The sequence below is a fragment of the Crotalus tigris genome, unplaced genomic scaffold (genome assembly GCF_016545835.1).
Source record: "Crotalus tigris isolate CLP2741 ecotype Arizona unplaced genomic scaffold, ASM1654583v1 scf7180000020963.25688851:1431469, whole genome shotgun sequence".
Lineage (NCBI taxonomy): Eukaryota > Metazoa > Chordata > Lepidosauria > Squamata > Viperidae > Crotalus > Crotalus tigris.
In genome coordinates this window covers 765,936-782,511 of record NW_024098281.1, presented here as the reverse complement: position 1 = coordinate 782,511, position 16,576 = coordinate 765,936, and the positions used below count along the sequence as shown (strand labels likewise).

The 16,576-nt window shown below is 51.5% G+C and overlaps 2 protein-coding genes across 4 annotated transcripts; both read right to left on the bottom strand.

Annotated features, from left to right (window-relative positions):
* Positions 1 to 3,962: 3,962 nt before the first annotated feature.
* On the bottom strand, positions 3,963 to 8,350 carry LOC120319783 (avidin-like). Of its 3 annotated transcripts, XM_039369015.1 has the most exons (5): positions 8,178 to 8,350; positions 6,793 to 7,073; positions 5,112 to 5,313; positions 4,755 to 4,875; positions 3,963 to 4,035 (listed from the first exon to the last, which is right to left on the bottom strand). In XM_039369015.1, the coding sequence occupies exons 1-5, from the start codon at positions 8,179 to 8,181 to the stop codon at positions 4,002 to 4,004; spliced, it is 642 nt and encodes a 213-aa protein (XP_039224949.1). In that variant the 5' UTR covers positions 8,182 to 8,350; the 3' UTR covers positions 3,963 to 4,001. The 3 variants fall into 3 exon arrangements, with proteins under 3 accessions (XP_039224949.1, XP_039224946.1, XP_039224947.1); XM_039369012.1 differs by lacking the exon at positions 8,178 to 8,350 and having other exon boundaries at positions 6,793 to 8,143; XM_039369013.1 differs by lacking the exons at positions 3,963 to 4,035; positions 8,178 to 8,350 and adding an exon at positions 4,252 to 4,669 and having other exon boundaries at positions 4,790 to 4,875; positions 6,793 to 8,143.
* A 4,975-nt stretch (positions 8,351 to 13,325) lies between these two features.
* On the bottom strand, positions 13,326 to 15,377 carry LOC120319788 (avidin-related protein 1-like). The gene is made up of 4 exons (XM_039369024.1): positions 15,282 to 15,377; positions 14,547 to 14,745; positions 14,172 to 14,292; positions 13,326 to 13,438 (listed from the first exon to the last, which is right to left on the bottom strand). Exons 1-4 carry the CDS (start codon positions 15,375 to 15,377, stop codon positions 13,405 to 13,407), a joined length of 450 nt encoding a protein of 149 aa, XP_039224958.1. The 3' UTR covers positions 13,326 to 13,404.
* Positions 15,378 to 16,576: the final 1,199 nt, after the last annotated feature.

The following is a 16,576-nucleotide window of genomic DNA, read 5'->3' as shown; positions in this document are numbered from 1 at the left end:
AGGAAACGTTTCCAGGGCAACAGAAGCCTTGTTTTATTGGCATAGCAGCAGCCAGCTGGGTTCCACTTGTTGAAAGAAAAATCTTCATCAGGGTTCAGTCCAAGCTGGGAATAAACAAAATGGAGACCTCTTTAGAAAGAAGGTTGTAGTTTATTGAAGAGGAGAGCCAGACAGGTAACCGTTTTTGGATCTCAGGTTTTTAGCAGTCTCCCTAAAGGAGACATCGGCAGAACCTTGGAATCAGAGCTTCCCATAGTTCAGTGGTTCTCAACCTTTCTAATGCCGCGACCCCATAATACAGTTCCCCATGTTGTGGTGACCCCCAACCACTTATACATCACCGGGTGCCAGGGGCGTGGCCAAAGAAAAGGGGGGAAAAATGGCGGACAGCCTTGTTTGGCGACCCCCGTGAAATGGTTGTTCGACCCCAAATGGGGTCCCGACCCACAGGTTGAGAACCACTGCCATAGTTTCAGGCAAGATTCTGACCATTTACCGCAGTGAGTCTTTTTCTCTGCTTTCCTGGGTCCCCAGAGTGACTCTTTCTTGGAGTCCTGTTTTCTCGCCTGGCTCCTTCTGAATTCAGCCCCTGCTGGGGCACGGACGGCACCCATAGAAATGAGGAAGCTCCAGAGGACCAGCCTTGCCCCGTGGCCCACAGCAGCTCTGTGAAGCTTTGGGGAAAGGAGGTCAGCCTGGGGAGGGCAGCAGAGACCACCCTGAGAAGGTCCAGAGGGTTAGCTCCAGGATAGCATTTCCTCTTGCTCTTTCTTCCACCAAATGAAATTGCCAGCAAGGGAGGACCAGGGTGCCTGGATAATTGCCCCCCCCTTATCACTCTTGCAGGCCTCTCTGATATCTCTCTGCTCATCTGATTCAGAAAGACCTGGCCTGTATCTTCTGCCTGCCCAGAGGGTCCATAGTATCCTCCTCCCTATCTGTTTTCTGTACTACCTGCCATCCTGCATTAATGCCTTTGATTCTTCTTTCTACACAAATGTTGGACTTTGCATTTATTTCTCATTTTTGCCCATGATCCCAGCTTTTAAAGATTCTTTGAAATCTTCATTCTGCCCTCTGAAGTATTTTACATCCCCCCATTTCGTATCATGTCCAAAACTGATTACACTGTTTTCTCCTAAATTAACTTAATTAGTTATTAATTATAATTAATTAATTATAAATATGTCAAACAGCACAAGCCCTGCAATTCCTCACTTCCTTTCAATCAGATCTGCAGCCTTTAATATGCCCTTGTTGGGTTTGATCTCTCCACAGGGTTTGTCCATTTAATGGTGGTGTAGGCCAACCACAGACTGCCGCCTCCTCCTCCTCCTCCTCCTCCTCCTCCTCCTCCTCCAGGATTTCACTAATATTTGTCAAATGTTTTGCTGAAGTCAAGGTACATTGTGTCAGTGCATTCCCATAATCAACTAAAACAGACAGTGTGTCCAAAATATCAGGTTGATCAGGCCAATATTTACTTCCCAATATTAATGAGAAAAAGCCAATGCTGAAACAATGGTTGCCGATTCCCAATTCCTTCTTTAAGGGGAGAATCTGCAATCAGACCGAGGCAAAGGAGCGGGCAAAAAAGACAGGCTAGTTTTCAGGGAAGGATTAGACCCTAACCCCTCCCCCTCCAAACTGGCTTTCTCAACAGCCCCCCCAGGTGATTTACACCCACACCTGCCCGGAAACACAAGCGAAGACTCTAAGCCCCCCCCCCACAAAAAAAAACCTCGGCAGTGCAATAGGTGAGGAAAAGCAAGTATTTTGCGAGAAATTTGAATCTGGTCCTGCGACAGGTTGGGCGAAAGGGGGGGGGGAGGGCGAGGTCGTCCCGAAAGTAAAAGGACACAGAGGAACTTCCCCCTTCCGCCCCCCATCTCTTTTTTTGAATCTCCTCCCACTCCATCCAGGGATCCCTGGGGGGGAAGGGGGAGAAAGCAGGGAGGGTTTTGTTTTGTTTGTGTGAGTGTGTGTGTACGTGTGTGAGAGAGAGGGGGAGGGAGGAGGGGAGGAAAAGGGAAGAGGAGGAAGGCGAGGTGCTGGCCAGTAAAAGATTGGGGAAGGGAGAGCCTTGTAGAGGGGGCAAGCAAATTTACAAAAAGGGAAGCTCTCTCTCTCTCTCTCTCTCTCTCTCTCTCTCTCTCTCTCTCTCTCTCTCTCTCTCTCTCTCCCCCTCCCTCCTTCCGTCCCTCCCACACAAATACACACACACAAAATGCTTTCTCTCCCTTTTTCTTCAAAGGCACCTGGGGGAAGTGTGAGTGTGTGTGTGCAGCCATGCAGCGAAGCTGGTCGGATTGTTATTAACCATCCTATTATGTGGGCAGGAGTGGCAGCCTTCTGAAAGGCTGGGAAGGGACCCTGACCCCCCCCCCGACTGCTTTTTTTTCTCCTCTCCTCATGCGTACATCAAAGCAAGCTCCCCCGCATCCTGCACCCCAGGCTCCCCACTTCTTGGCGTGGGATTGGCTGCCCGGATGAGAGTTTAAATGTCCCACGCAGCCAAATAGCCCTAGAAAAGGGTCCCTCCGTGAAACGCCCGGGAGGAAGGGCGGGACTGGAGCGCTGGCGGACCAATGGCGGGAGAGGAGCGCTGGCGGAGAGCCAGCCAAGAAAGAATGTCCGTGTTGGATCCGCCGCGCTGGGGTTCCCGAGAAGAAGCGCCCTCCCCCGGACCCCCTTGCTGTCGAAGTGCTGCTCAGCGCTCGCAGCAGAACCAGCGATTTCGCAGAGGCGTCCGCCCCTCGGGCGGGGATCCTGCCCCTCCCAGACGCGGGCGGGGGAGGAAGCGGCAACTCGGGGTGGGGGGAGGCGGTGCGAGCGGGGCTTTATAAGGGGCGTTCTGCCTGGGGCTGGCACGTCTAGATTCCTGGAGACCACCATGGCGATTGACCTGGCAGCTCTGGGGCTCCTCGCTTTCCAGCTCGGCTGCTCCGGAACCTTTGCTTCACCCCAATGGGACTAACTGGCCCCTCTCCTTCCAGTGGAAGCAGCCTAATTTGGATCCCATTGGCCAAAAAAATTCTGCTGCTGGGCTCCAGGAGAAGAGCCTTTTCTGCTGTGCCCCCCCCCCCACCCCAGAATATTCTACCATCAGAGGTGAATCCCCCCAGACACACAATCCTGGCCTTCTGGAAGACCCTGAAACTTTATTTCCATTTGGCAATAAAGCAGTTGGTGGTCCATCAGTTTGGTTCTTAACTTTTAATCTTTTTATTCTAGCTTCGATTCTTTTTAGCACTTTATAACTTTTATTAAAATGTAAGCCACCCAGAGTTGCTTTATTAGTGAGATGGGTGGCATAAAAAGGTATTAAAATAAAATAAGCTGACCACTTCTGGGGTTGTTTTTTGACATGCTAAGGTGGAGGTATTTTTTCCCTCTGGATCTTTAACCAAAATACCACATTACTTTTTCTTGTTCCTCTGATGGCCCCACTTGCAAAATTCTTGATTGCAAATCCAATTATTATAACTGAACCGTTTGTAGCCAGTCTCTTTGGCTTCTTCAGGTAAGTGTCGAAATAGGTTCTAGCTAACTGCTGGTTCTAACAAAGACTCTGTCAAACAAAGCTTAGGCCAAGTGATTAGGATGGACCAGCTCTGGATGAAGCTAATTCATGGCTCATTTGCAAAATCCTTTAATAATTTCCTAATAAATTAATAGGTCAGATCCTCAGTGGATTAGCTGCAGGATCCCAAAGTCTTCAAGGGCAAAGGCTGTGTAAAGTGTAGAACAGTAGTAGAGCAGTAGTAGAGACAAAGCTAACTCTTTATCCCAGAGGCCCTCCTCCAAATGGGGGCCCTACCAATCCTCTCCTGGAAACCTGCAGACTGGCCCCCAGAGAGCTTCTGAAAGACCAGGGAAGCTGAGACTGCTCAGGTAAACATTTTATTGGAGAAGAGCATCTGATGGGTGAGGTTGGAAGGGTCACCCCCCCCCAAGGCCCCCCAAATCAAAAACGGAGAAGCCTTGCTCTCTTCACCCTCTCACTTGATGCGCCAGAAGATGTTCGTGCCAACGCTACAAAAAAGGAGGAGGGAGGGAAATGTCAAAATTCATACTGGCATGATTGGTGTCCCCCCCCCCAGGCTGAGCATCCCACCCCCACCGCATTCCCTGCTTCCACCCACTCACGTGATAATGAAAAGGGGGGGGGAAGGATGTTGCAGGTTCTGGGCGATGGCGAGGCCAAGTCTGATGAGGGGAAGGGCACTGACCCAAAGCAGGCTGGGCGAAGTCTCCTCGGTGTTTGGGGCTCCCTTGAAGCAGCTCCCTCCAGGTGGCCAGAAAAGTGGCCTCTTTGGAGGGGAGCAGAAGAGCTGCAGGCCTTGTGCTGGGGGAAGGCACCCAGGTGGCCTCTTTGCCCCATACAAATGTGGGGGCTGTGCTGGACTACTGCTCTTTAATTTGAGTAGAGCAATTTATGCCAACTGTCCAAGTGTTGCCAGCAGTGGGCAACCCAGACTGTGTTGCCACCCAAACCACACTTGTCAGTGAGAGCGATCTGGGGAACCTCCTCAAAAGCTTTGCTCTGTTTCTTTGTGGGGGGAGTGGCAGAAATGGGGTCTCCAGCCTCCCCCGCAGGAGCTGCTCAGCCCTGGCTGCGGAAACATCCTCCAGAGAGGCAAACCGTTGGTCGTCCTCTCAAGAGACACTGGGGGGGGGAGAGAGAAAAAGAGGAGGTGCCCAGGGTCCTTCCAGTTAGGGGGCACAGCAGTTCAGCCCCTGCGTTTCCTTACCGGGTCGCCCCCCAATCCTCTGCTGCGGATCGCACCTTCGCACGCAGTAGCCAGGTTGTCTTCAGCTGCTCCTTTCCGTTCTCGTCCATCAGACACTGGCCCACAAAGACTGTGATGGATTCTGTCAGATCAAAGTTTTTGTACCAATTGGGGGGGGATATATTTCACATAAGGACCCCCGTTCACCAATGCTACCTATAGATTAGGAATATTTTATAAACTCCAAAATATTTGGGCAGCTCCATCTGATTGGGGGGGGGACATTCAGTGAAAAAAGCAGATCTAAGGAAAGGGCGATCCACTAGATTCCCTCCTCCCGTTCTGTTTGCTTCCACACCAAATAGTGAGTGGCTCTACCAGTGACTTTCCAGCTGACGGTGAAGCCAAAGGTGGGTTGAGACCCCAGGTGCTGGATGCCCTGCAGCGGGGATGACGGGACGGGCTTGCCGGAGCTCGAGACTTCCGTTTTGTAGAGGCCGCTGAACACCCCCGTGTTACTGACGCTGGGGATCTCCATGGTGGAGTTGAGGTCATTCTTCCAGGTGCCGAGCAGGGAGCACTAAAAAAGAGCGGGAGAGGGGAGGAAAGCGGCTCACGGCGCTAGCCAAGCCCAGCTGTCCAACAGGTAGTGCCTCTGGCTCCATTTTCTCCGGGGGATCTGAAAACACCCGCTGCTCCCACGTGCCCGACCCCCAAGGCTGCCCACGCCGGGCCGGGCTGGCAAAGGCGGCCCATCGCAAAGTCCGTGGGTCGAGGCACCTGCCAGACCGCGTCCGGGACGACACCCCGCGGCTGGATCGCTCTGCCATCAGCGCAGCGAGCGAGGGCATCAGCCCCGGTGGCAGGCTGCCGAAATCGTGGCCGAGCACGGAGGAGGAAACGCTTGGCCGGTCGGCCTTCGGGGACCAGGGCCTCTGGCGCTGAGGGCGACGGGACCGGGTGCGATCAACCCCGAGGAGCGGCACCCTCTGCGCAGCCCGCCGGCTCCCACCACCTGCTCCTGCCGCCCACCCGACCAGAGGCTGGTGTGTGTGGGGGGGCTTTCCACACGGGAGGCTGGAACCCTCCGCCTCCCACCCCGCATCTGACCTCGGCGGCTGGCTCCGAGTTTTGGGGTTGGGCAAAGATTCCCGAGCAGCCGAGCAGGAAAGCGAGGAGCCCCAGAGCTGCCAGGCCAATCGCCATGGTGGTCTCCAGGAATCTACACGTGCCAGCCCCAGGCGGGACGCCCCTTATAAAGCCCCGCTCGCACCCGTTCTTTCCCCCCCCCCTTTCAGCTGCCGCCTCCCTCCACCCACCGCGGCTGGGAAGGGCAGGATCCCCGTCCGAGGGGCGGACGCTTCTGCGAAATCGCTGGTTCTGCTGCGAGCGCTGAGCAGCACTTGGGCAGCAAGAGGGGCGGGGGCATTTCTTCTCGGAAACCCCATCGCCTCTGACCCAACACGGGCATTCTTACCTCCTCCTACTCCGTCTCCTCCTTCTCCGCCTCCTCCGCCGCCGCCGCTGCCGCCGCCTCCCACGACTGAGACGACAACGCCGGAGGTAGTGAGGGCGACGCTTCCGTGAGTTCCGTTTCCATGCTGGCTCTGCTGCATGCAAGCAGGAGAGGCGATCGTGCGGGCGGCGTGGCCCGGGCAAGGGTGCGGGGAGGGTTCGGCAGCGGCCAAGACGGGTCACGCGTGCCTGGCCAAGGATTTCTGGGTAGCCGGGCTCTCCCACGGGGGAGTCGAGGGAACCCCCTCCGTTTGGGTGCTCTACGTCCAGCAGATCGTGCAAAGCCCACCCGTAGGCTTTCTGCCGCTGGCTTGCGCGCCTTGTGGTGCGAACGCCAAAGCCTCCTTGCCCGAGACTACCGCTGGCCTCGCGATCTGCCGGCCTGCGGGATAATTAGATTCTTTCCCGGCGCCCCGAGGTGCTTTTTCTTGCCGATGCGGCGAAGAGGGCATGGCGAATTGGCGGGCCGGGAGGGGCTCAGGGGGGACTGGGGCACCCGGAGTGGAAGTTGACCAGGCGTCTTAACCCACATACCCCGCAGTACCTTCGTGGGATTCCCGTCGGGCAGAAGAACAGCGGCGGCATGGAGGCCGGGATTCCCCGACGGGGGGAAGGAAGCGTTTCTGGGGCAACAGAAGCCTTGTTTTATTGGCATAGCAGCCGCCAGCTGGGTTCCGGCGTTACTGCTTCGCTTCTCCCGCCTCTCTTCCGGCTGCCGAAACCCGGGTCCCCGCCTGGCCCCTTCCGAATTCAGACGACACCCATAGGAATGAGGAGGCTCACGAGGACCAGCCCTGCCGTGCGCCCCACAGCAGCTCTGTGAAGCTTTGGAGAGAGAAGCCCAGCCTGGGGAGGGCAGCAGAGACCACCCTGAGAAGGTCCAGAGGGAGCTCCGAGGTGCTGAACTCGGCCTGGGATTCTGGGTTAGCTCCATCTTGCTCTTTCTTTCACCAAATGAAGTTGTCAGCAAGGGAGGACCAGGATGCCAGGATAATTGCCCCCCCCCATCACTCTTGCAGGCCTCTCTGGTAGCCTCTCTGCTCATCTGATTCATAAAGACCTGGCCTGTATCTTCTGCCTGCCCAGAGGGTCCATAGTAACCTCCTTCTGCAGGATCCTGTATGGCTTTTCTATACCAGAGGTTCCCAACCTTTTGGTCACCAGGGACTGATTCTGTGGAGAGAGTTTTTTCTGTGGACCGGAGGGGGCGTGGTTCTGTGTACTGCCTGCATCTCATGGATGCAGCATTACTTTTTTGTGGGGACTGGTTCCTGGCATGCCACAGCCTGGTACCTGTACACAGACGGGGGGGGGGGTTGGGGACCCCAATACTATCCTGCAGCGTTTGATTCCCTGTTTCTACACATACTTTGGACTTTGCATTTATCCCTGTTGAAATGAATCATCCTGATTCCAGCTTTTAAAGATCTTTTGAAATCTTCATTCTGCCCTCTGTAATATTTTATATCCCCTCATTTCGTATCATGTCCAAAACTGATTACAATGCTTTCTAACTCCTAAATTAACTTAATTATAAATATGTCAAACAGCACAACGCCTAAAATGGAGCCCTGCAATTCCTCACTTCCTTTCAATCAGATCTGCATCCTTTAATAAGCCCTTGTTGAGTTTGAGCTCTCCACAGGCTCTATCCATTTAATGGTAGTGTAGGCCAGCCACAGGTTGCCTTTCTCTTCACCAGGATTTCATTGATATTTGTCAAATGTTTTGCTGAAGTCAATGTTCATTATATCCACTGCATTCCCATAATCAACTAAAACACACAGTGTGTCAAAAATATCAGGTTGATTAGGGGGTCACCCCAAACCCTTGATGGTCCTGCTAAGCATTAAAATATGATGGGTCTGAGATGGCCCCAGGAGCTCCTTTCAGACTCCTGGACAAGCTGACTTGGAGACTTCAACTCACCCATGCTCTCTCTGTCTCTGTCTTCCTCTCTCTCTGTCGATTCTGCCCAGCTCCATTTGGAGTCTTGGGAGAGAAGACCCAGGGAAGCAGCAGCTCTGCTCTTTTGCCTCTTCCTTGATCATCTCCAACCAGATGCTCCTGGCAGCAGATCCACTCTTTCCTTTCCCTTCCTTTGATCACTGACCCAGTGAACCCCCCCCCCCTTTCCTTCGCTTTTATTTTCTCTTGTGAGCATCTGTTCCAGTTTTGCCTCAGTTTACCTATTTGCTGGAGCACCTCCATGGCGACATAATGGGCTACAAGAGGAAACAGGAGGAAGAGCCTCAACAGAGATGACAATCTCTGGGAAAAAAAAACTGTGTCCAAGGGAGAAATGAAATTTGAGGAAGAGTCTCAGACCTAAGGACTTTCTTCCTTTTCACAAAGATGAAGAGAGGGAAGTGGATTGAATTCATTAATGAGCCTGTCTCGGAGTTGCACCTTAGGACCTCCCCGAAGAAGGCACCTGGGCCTCTCCTGGTAGCCAGCCGGGCAGACTCATTACGAAGCCAAGCCTATTCTTGATTCTAGGCTTTTTAAGGGAAACCTGGGTCTGCCGCTCAGCCTGGGGTCCTGACAAGATAGGGTACATTGGGGCTGTCTCATGGGGTAGACAAGATTCTTAGCCCCAGAATGTCCATCACCTGGGTTCTTAACTTTTAATCTCTTTATTCTAGTTTCATTTCTTTTTAGGTTTTTAAAACTTTTATTACAATGTAAGCCACCCAGAGTTGCTGTATTAGTGAGATGGGTGGCATAAAAATTTATCAAAATAAAATAAGGTCTCAATTCTGGGGTTGTTTTTTGACATGCTAAGGTGGAGCTTTTTGCCTCTGGACCTTTAAGCAAAAATGCCACGTTACTTTTTCTTGTTCCTCTAACTGCCCCACTTGCAAAATTCTTCATTGCAAATCCAATTGTTATAACTGAACCGTTTGTGGCCAGCCTCTTTGGTTTCTTCAGGTAAGTGTCGAAATAGGTTCTAGCTAACTGCTGAGCCTGTCTTGGGGTTCCACCTTAGGACCTCCCCCTAAGAAGGCACCTGGGCCTCTCGTGGTAGCCAGCAGGGCAGACTCATTATGAAGGGAAGCCTATTCTTGATTCTAGACTTTTTAAGGGAAAGTTACAGTACTTAGTGCAGTGGAAAGGATATCCTTTGACTGAACCCACATAGGTAAAATCTAGTGATGTAATTAATAAATTATATGAGAAACACCCTAACAAACCAAGGGGCAACCCCTAACCTATGATTTTGTTCGAATTGCAGGATTTGTCTGCTTTTAGGGGGAGGGCGGATGTCAGGGCTGCTAACATTGGATGTTCCCGCTCTGACAACTGATGAAAATGCAGCCATTTTCCCTATTCCTTTAATAGGCTTTTTCTTAGGATTAGAAATCAGGTGCGGGGGGGGGGGTGGATTGGGATGTAAGCACAGGTAGCCATAGTAATAAAGCTGCTGTGGGAACACAAGGACAATGTGATAATGTTTTGGCGAGCTGAAGAGAAAGCCCGGACTTTAAGCTAATTGGGGAATGTGATTTATGACAGTTTATTGGGGGTGAGAATTGTACTTTGTTACTTTGTATCTGGGTGAAGGGAATTTAGTTTTGGGGTTAACTATGTAGTACTTATACTTTGTTTCCTGAATAAAATGTTCAAGGAAGAACTTTGCCTCCAAGTTATTTTGATGGGTTTCATCTATCAGAACCATGAGACGTGGCCTAAGTTTTGCTTGATAGAGTCTTCATTACAACCAGCAGTTAGCTAGAACCTATTTCGACACTTACCTGAAGAAGCCAAAGAGGATGGCCACAAATGGTTCAGTTATAAAAAATGGATTTGCAATCAAGAATTTTGCAAGCGTGGCCATTAGAGGAACAAGGCAAAGTAATGTGGCATTTTTGCTTAAAGGTCCAGAGGCAAAAAGCTCCACCTTAGCACATTTGAAGTATTTTACAACCCCCATTTCGTATCATGTCCAAAACTGATTACAATGTTTTCTAACTCCTAAACTAACTTGATTATAAATAAATATGTCAAACAGCATAAGGCCTAAAATGGAGCCCTGTAATTCCTCACTTCCTTTCAATCAGATCTGGAGCCTTTAATAAGCCCTTGTTGGGTTTGATCTCTCCACCAGCTCTATCCATGTAATGGTAGTATAGGTTGCCTTCTTCTTCTTCACCAAGGTTTCATTGATATTTGTCAGATGTTTTGCTGAAGTCAAGGTACATAATGTCCACTCCATTCCCATATTCAACTAAATTAGACAGAGTGTCAAAAAATATCAGGTTGATTTGGGGTCACTCCAAACCCTTGATGGTCCTGCTAAGCAGTAAAATATGATGGTCTGAGATGGCCCCATGAGCTCCTTTCAGACTCGTGACAACCTGCCTTGGAGACTTCAACTCATCCATGCTCTCTCTGTCTCTATCTCTGTCTGTCTCCCTCTGTCTGTGTCTGTGTCTGTGTCTGTCTGTCTGTCTGTCTGTCTGTCTGTCTCTCTCTCTCTCTCTGTCTCTCTCTCTCTCTCTCTCTCTCTCTCTCTGCCTCCCTCCCTCCCACCCTCTTGTCTCCTGGTTCCTGCTGGTGATTCTGCCCAGCTCCATTTGGAGTCTTGGGGGCGAAGACCCAGGGAAGCAGCAGCTCTGCTCTTTGCCTCTTTCTTGTTCATCTCCAACCAGGTCCTCCTGGCAGTGTATCAAAAACTATCAGGTTGATTTGAGGTCACCCCCAAACCCTTGATGCACCCTAAGCACTAAAATATGATGGATCTGAGATGGATTGAGACTCCTGGACAACTGGCTTAGACAGTTCAACTCACCCATGCTCTCTTTGTCTCTCTCGCGCTCTCTGCCTCCTGGACAACTGGCTTAGACAGTTCAACTCACCCATGCTCTCTTTGTCTCTCTCGCCTCTCTCTGCCTCTCTCTCTCTCCCCCCCCCCCTCTTGTCTCCAGGTCCCTGCTGGTGATTCTGCCCAGCTCCATCTGGAGTCTTGGGGGAGAAGACCCAAGGAAGCAGCAGCTCTGCTCTTTGCCTCTTCCTTGTTCACCTCCACCCAGGTCCTCCTGGCAGCAGATCCACTCCTTCCTTTCCCTTCCTTGGACCACTGACCCAGCCAACCCCCCCTTTTCCTTTGCTTTTATCTTCTCTTGTGAGCATCTCTTCCAGTTGTGCCTCAGATTACCCATTTGCTGGTGCACCTGTATGGCGACAGAATGGGCTACAAGAGGAAACAGGAGGAAGAGCCTCAACCTAAATGATGATCAGATGAAAAATAAAATGTGTCCAAGGCAGAAATGAAATTTGAGGAAGGGTCTCAGGCCTAATGACTTTCTTCCCTTTCAGGAAGATGAAGAGAGGGAGGTGGATTCAGCCTTGCAAAGTCCTGTTACTTTGTAATAAAAGTAATGTAAGAATTTCCTGGTATTTCATCCTGATCTGCTGAAGACACATGCAGATGGGTAACATCCCATAACAAGCATGGGGGGTGCACTTAGTGAAGTTCTGGGGTATCTGAAGAACTGCTTCTCCCCAGTGAGACTAATTGGCCCCTCTCCTTCCAGTGGAAGCAGCCTAATTTGGATCCTACTGGCCAAAGAATTTCTGCTGCTGGGCTCCAGGATAAGAGCCTTTTCTGCTGTGCTCCCCCCAATAATATTCTACCACCAGAGGTGAGATTCCACACACCACACACCCACACAAACACACAAAAACACAAACACAATCCTGGCTTCCGGAAGAGGCTGAAAACCTGGCTCAGCTTCTCAGCCTGGGGCGGGTCTCACGGGGTAGACAAGATTCTTAGCCCCAGAATGTCCATCACCTGGGATCTTAACTTTGAAGCTCTTTATTCTGGTTTCATTTTTTTTTTAGCACTTTTAAACTTTTATTACAATGTAAGCCACCCAGAGTTGCTGTATTAGTGAGATGGGTGCATAAAAACTTATCAAAATAAAATAAGGTCTCAATTCTGGGGTTGTTTTTTCACACGCTTTTTGCCTCTGAACCTTTAAGCAAAAATGCCACGTTACTTTTTCTTCTTCCTCTAATGGCTCCACTTGCAAAATTCTTGATTGCAAATCCAATTGTTATAACTGAACCCTTTGTGGCCAGCCTCTTTGGCTTCTCAGGTAAGTGTTGAAATAAGTTCTAGCTAACTGCTGGTTCTAACAATGACTCTGTCAAACAAAGCTTAAGCCAAAAGATTGACCAGCTCTGGATGAAGCTAATTCATGGCTCCTTTGCAAAACCCTTTCATAATTTCCTAATAAATTAATAGGCCAGACACTGAGTGGATTGGCTGCAGGTTCCCAAAGTCTTCAAGGGCAAAGGTTGAGTAAAGTGCACAATAGTAGTAGAGCAGTAGTCGAGACAAAGCTAACTCTTTGCCCCAGAACCCATACTATAGATAAGGGTCCTACCCAGCCTTTCCTGGAAACCTTCAGACTGGCCATCCAGAGTTGCTGTATTAGTGAGATGGGTGGCATAAAAAGTTATTAAAATTAAATGAGCTATCAATTCCGGGGGTATTTTTTGGCATGCTTAGGTGGAGCTTTTTGTCTCTGGACTTTTAAGCAAAAATGCCACGTTACTTTTGCTTGTTCCTCTAACTGCTCCACTTGCAAAATTCTTGATTGCAAATCCAGTTGTTATAAGTGAACCATTGGTGGCCAACCTCTTTGGCTTCTTCAGGTAAGTGTCAAAATAGTTTCTAGCTAACTGTTGTGTCTAACAGTGACTCTGTCAAGCAAAGCTTAGGCCAAGTGATTAGGATGGACCAGCTCTGGATGAAGCTAATTCATGGCTCCTTTGCAAAACCCTTTAATAATTTCCTAATAAATTAATAGGTCAGATCCTCAATGGATTGGCTGCAGGTCTCCAAAATCTTCAAGGGCAAAGGCTGTGTGAAGTGCAGAGCAATAGTAGAGCAGTAGTAGAGACAAGTAGAGACTCTGTACCCCAGAGTTAGCTTTGAGCCCCCTCTCCACATGGGGGTCCTACCCAGGCTCTCCTGGAAACCTTCAGACTGGCCCCCAGAGAGCTTCTGAAAGACCAGGGAAGCTGAGGCTGCTCAGGCAAACATTTTATTGGAGAAGAGCATCTGATCGGTGAGGTTGGAAAGGTCACCCCCCCCCAAGGCCCCCCAAGTCAGAAACAGGGAAGCCTTGCTCTCTTCACCCTCTCACTTGATGCGCCAGAAGATGTCCGTGCCAACGCTACAATAAAGGAGGGAGGGAGGGAAATGTCAAAATTCATACTGGCATGATTGGTATCCCCCCCCCAGGCTGAGCATCCCACCCCCACCGCATTCCCTGCTTCCACCCACTCACATGATAATGAAAAGGGGGGCAAAGGAAATGGATGCTGCAGGTTCTGGGGGATGGCGAGGGCCAGGTAGGTCACCAGCCACGCAATGCAGGCCAAGTCTGATAAGGGCAAGGACACTGACCCAAAGCAGGCTGGGCAAAGTCTCCTCGGTGTTTGGGGCTCCCTTGAAGCAGCTCCCTCCAGGTGGCCAGAAAAGTGGCCTCTTTGGAGGGGAGCAGAAGAGCTGCAGGCCTTGTGCTGGGGAAGGCACCCAGGTAGCCTCTTTGCCCCATACAAATATGGGAGCTGTGCTGGGCTACTGCTCTTTAATTTGAGTAGAGCAATAAATGTCAACTCTCCAAGCATTGCCAGCTGTTGGCAACCCAGACTGTGGTGCCACCCAAACCACACTTGTCAGTGAGAACGACCTGAGGAAGCTCATCCAAAGCTTTGCTATCTTTCTTTGTGGGGGAAGTGGCAGAAACAGAATCTCTCAGACTCAAAATGCTGCCCCGAGAGAGGCAAACCATTGGGGCGCCCCTTCAAGAGCCACTTTGGGGGGTGGAAGAGAGAGAAAAAGAAGAGGTACCCAGGGCCCTTCCAGTTAGGGGGCCCAGCAGTTCAGCCCCTGCTTTTCCTTACCGGGTCGCCCCCCAATCCTCTGCTGCGGATTCCACATGCTCACGATATAGCCGGGTTGTCCTCAGCTGTTCCTTTCCGTTCTCATCCACCAGACATTGGCCCACAAAGACACCGGTGGGTCCTGTCAGATCAAAGTTGTTGTACCAATTAGGGGAGGATATATTTCGCATAAAGACCCCCCTCACCGATGCTACTTTTAGATTGGGAATGTTTTATAGGCTCCAAAATATTTGGGCATCTCCATCTGATGGGGGGAGAAGGACGGAGGACATTCAGTGAAAGAATCTGCAAGAGGCAGATCTCAGGAAGGGGAGATCCACTAGATTCCCTCTTCCCCTTCTATTTGCTTCCACAACAAAGACTGAGTGGCTCTACCATCGGAGATCCCGCTGATGGTGAAGCCAAAGGTGGGCTGGAGCCCCCGGTGCTGGATGCCCTGCAGCGCGGCTGGAAAGATGTGTATGGAGTACCGCAGTGGTGTATAGAAGATGCCGCTGAACACCCCCGTGTCACTGACGCTCTCGATGTGTATGGTGTTGGTCAGGTTATTCCTCCAGGTGCCGGTCAGGGAGCACTAAAAAGAGCGGGAGGCAGGAGAAAAGCGTGTCAGGGTGATAGCCAAGCCGAGCTGTCCAACAGGCAGAGACTGTCACTCCATTCTATCCGGGGGATCTGAAAACACCCGCTGCTCACTCGTGCCCGACCCCTGGGGATGCCCACGCCGGGTCGGTCTGGCAAAGGCGGCCCATCCCAAAGTCCGTCGGTCGAGGCGCCTGCTAGCCCGCGTCCGGGACGACACCCCGCGAGCGGATCGCTCTGCCATCTGCGCAGCGAGCGAGAGCACCAGCCCCGGCGGCAGGCTGCTGAAGTCGCGGCCGAGCACGGAGGAGAAAACGCGTGACCGGTCGGTCATCGGAGATCCAAGGCCTCTGGCGCTCAGCGCGACGGCACCGGGTGCGATCAACCCCGAGGAAGCGGCAGCCTCTGCGCAGCCCGCCGGCTCCCACCAGTTGCTCCTGCCGCCCACTCGAGCAGAAGCTGGTGTGTGTGTGGGGGGGGGGCTTTCCACATGGGAGGCTGGGACCCTCCGTCTCCCACCCCGCATCTGACCTCGGCGGCTGGCTCCGAGTTTTGGGGTTGGGCAAAGGTTCCCGAGCAGCCGAGCAGGAAAGCGAGGAGCCCCAGAGCTGCCAGGCCAATCGCCATGGTGGTCTCCAGGAATCTAGACGTGCCAGCCCCAGGCGGGACGCCCCTTATAAAGCCCCGCTCGCACCCGCTCTCCTCCCTACCTTCAGATGCCGCCTCCCTCCACCATCCCCAACGGCTGGGAGGGGCAGGATCCCCGTCCGAGGGGCGGACGCTTCTGCGAAATCGCTGGACTTCTGCGAGCGCTGAGCAGCACTTGGGCAGCAAGGGGGGCGGGGCATTTCTTCTCGGGCACCCCCATCGCCTCTGACCCAACACGGACATTCTTACTCTCCTCCTCCTCCTCCTCCTCCTCCATTAGCTTCCCCAATTAGCTTAAAGCCCGGGGATTCTCCTCCGCTCCTGAGCCTGGGCAAAACCTTATCAGCTTCTCCTTGGGTTCCCACAGCAGCCTTATTATTACGGCTAGACGAGCTTACATCCCAACCCTCCCACCCCCCCCCCCGTGCACCTGATATCTAAACGTAAGAAAAAGCCTATTAAAGGAATAGAGAAAATGGCTGCATTTTCATCAGTTGTCAGAGCGGGAACATCCAATGTTAGCAGCGTTGATATCCCGTGGGGGGGGGGGCTTAAAAATAGGACAGATCCTGCGATTCAAACAAAATCATAGGCTAGGGGTCGCCCCTTGGTTTCTTAGGGTGTTTCTCATAGAATTTATTAATAAGCCTGTCGGCTTTTACGTCACTAGAGTTTACCCATGTGGCTTCAGTCAAAGGGTATCCTTTCCACTGCACTAAGTACTGTAACTTTCCCTTAAAAAGTCTAGAATCAAGAATAGGCTTCGCTTCATAACGAGTCTGCCCGGCTGGCTACCACGACACGCCCAGGTGCCTTCTTAGGGGGAGGTCCTAAGGTGGAACCCCAAGACAGGCTCAGCAGTTAGCTAGAACCTATTTCGACACTTACCTGAAGAAGCCAAAGAGGCTGGCCACAAACGGTTCAGTTATAACAATTGGATTTGCAATGAAGAATTTTGCAAGTGGGGCAGTTAGAGGAACAAGAAAAAGTAACGTGGCATTTTTGCTTAAAGGCCCAGAGGCAAAAAGCTCCACCTTAGCGTGTGAAAAAACAACCCCAGAATTGAGACCTTATTTTATTTTGATAAGTTTTTATGCCACCCATCTCACTAATATAGCAACTCTGGGTGGCTTACATTGTAATAAAAGTTTAAAAGTGCTAAAAAGAAATGAAACCAG

Excerpts from the sequence above, each read along its gene's own strand:
- LOC120319788 (XM_039369024.1), bottom strand. The coding sequence starts at position 15,377 with ATGGCGATTGGCCTGGCAGCTCTGGGGCTCCTCGCTTTCCTGCTCGGC. Across the intron at positions 14,746-15,281 it reads ACTCGGAGCCAGCCGCCGAG|TGCTCCCTGACCGGCACCTG; the intron begins GTCAGATGCGGG and ends CGCTCTTTTTAG. Across the intron at positions 13,439-14,171 it reads GAGGATTGGGGGGCGACCCG|CGTTGGCACGGACATCTTCT; the intron begins GTAAGGAAAAGC and ends CCTTTATTGTAG.
- LOC120319783 (XM_039369012.1), bottom strand. The coding sequence starts at position 7,485 with ATGAGATGCAGGCAGTACACAGAACCACGCCCCCTCCGGTCCACAGAA. Across the intron at positions 5,314-6,792 it reads CCGACGGGAATCCCACGAAG|TGCTCCCTGCTCGGCACCTG; the intron begins GTACTGCGGGGT and ends GCTCTTTTTTAG. Across the intron at positions 4,876-5,111 it reads CGTCAGCTGGAAAGTCACTG|AATCCATCACAGTCTTTGTG; the intron begins GTAGAGCCACTC and ends TTGATCTGACAG.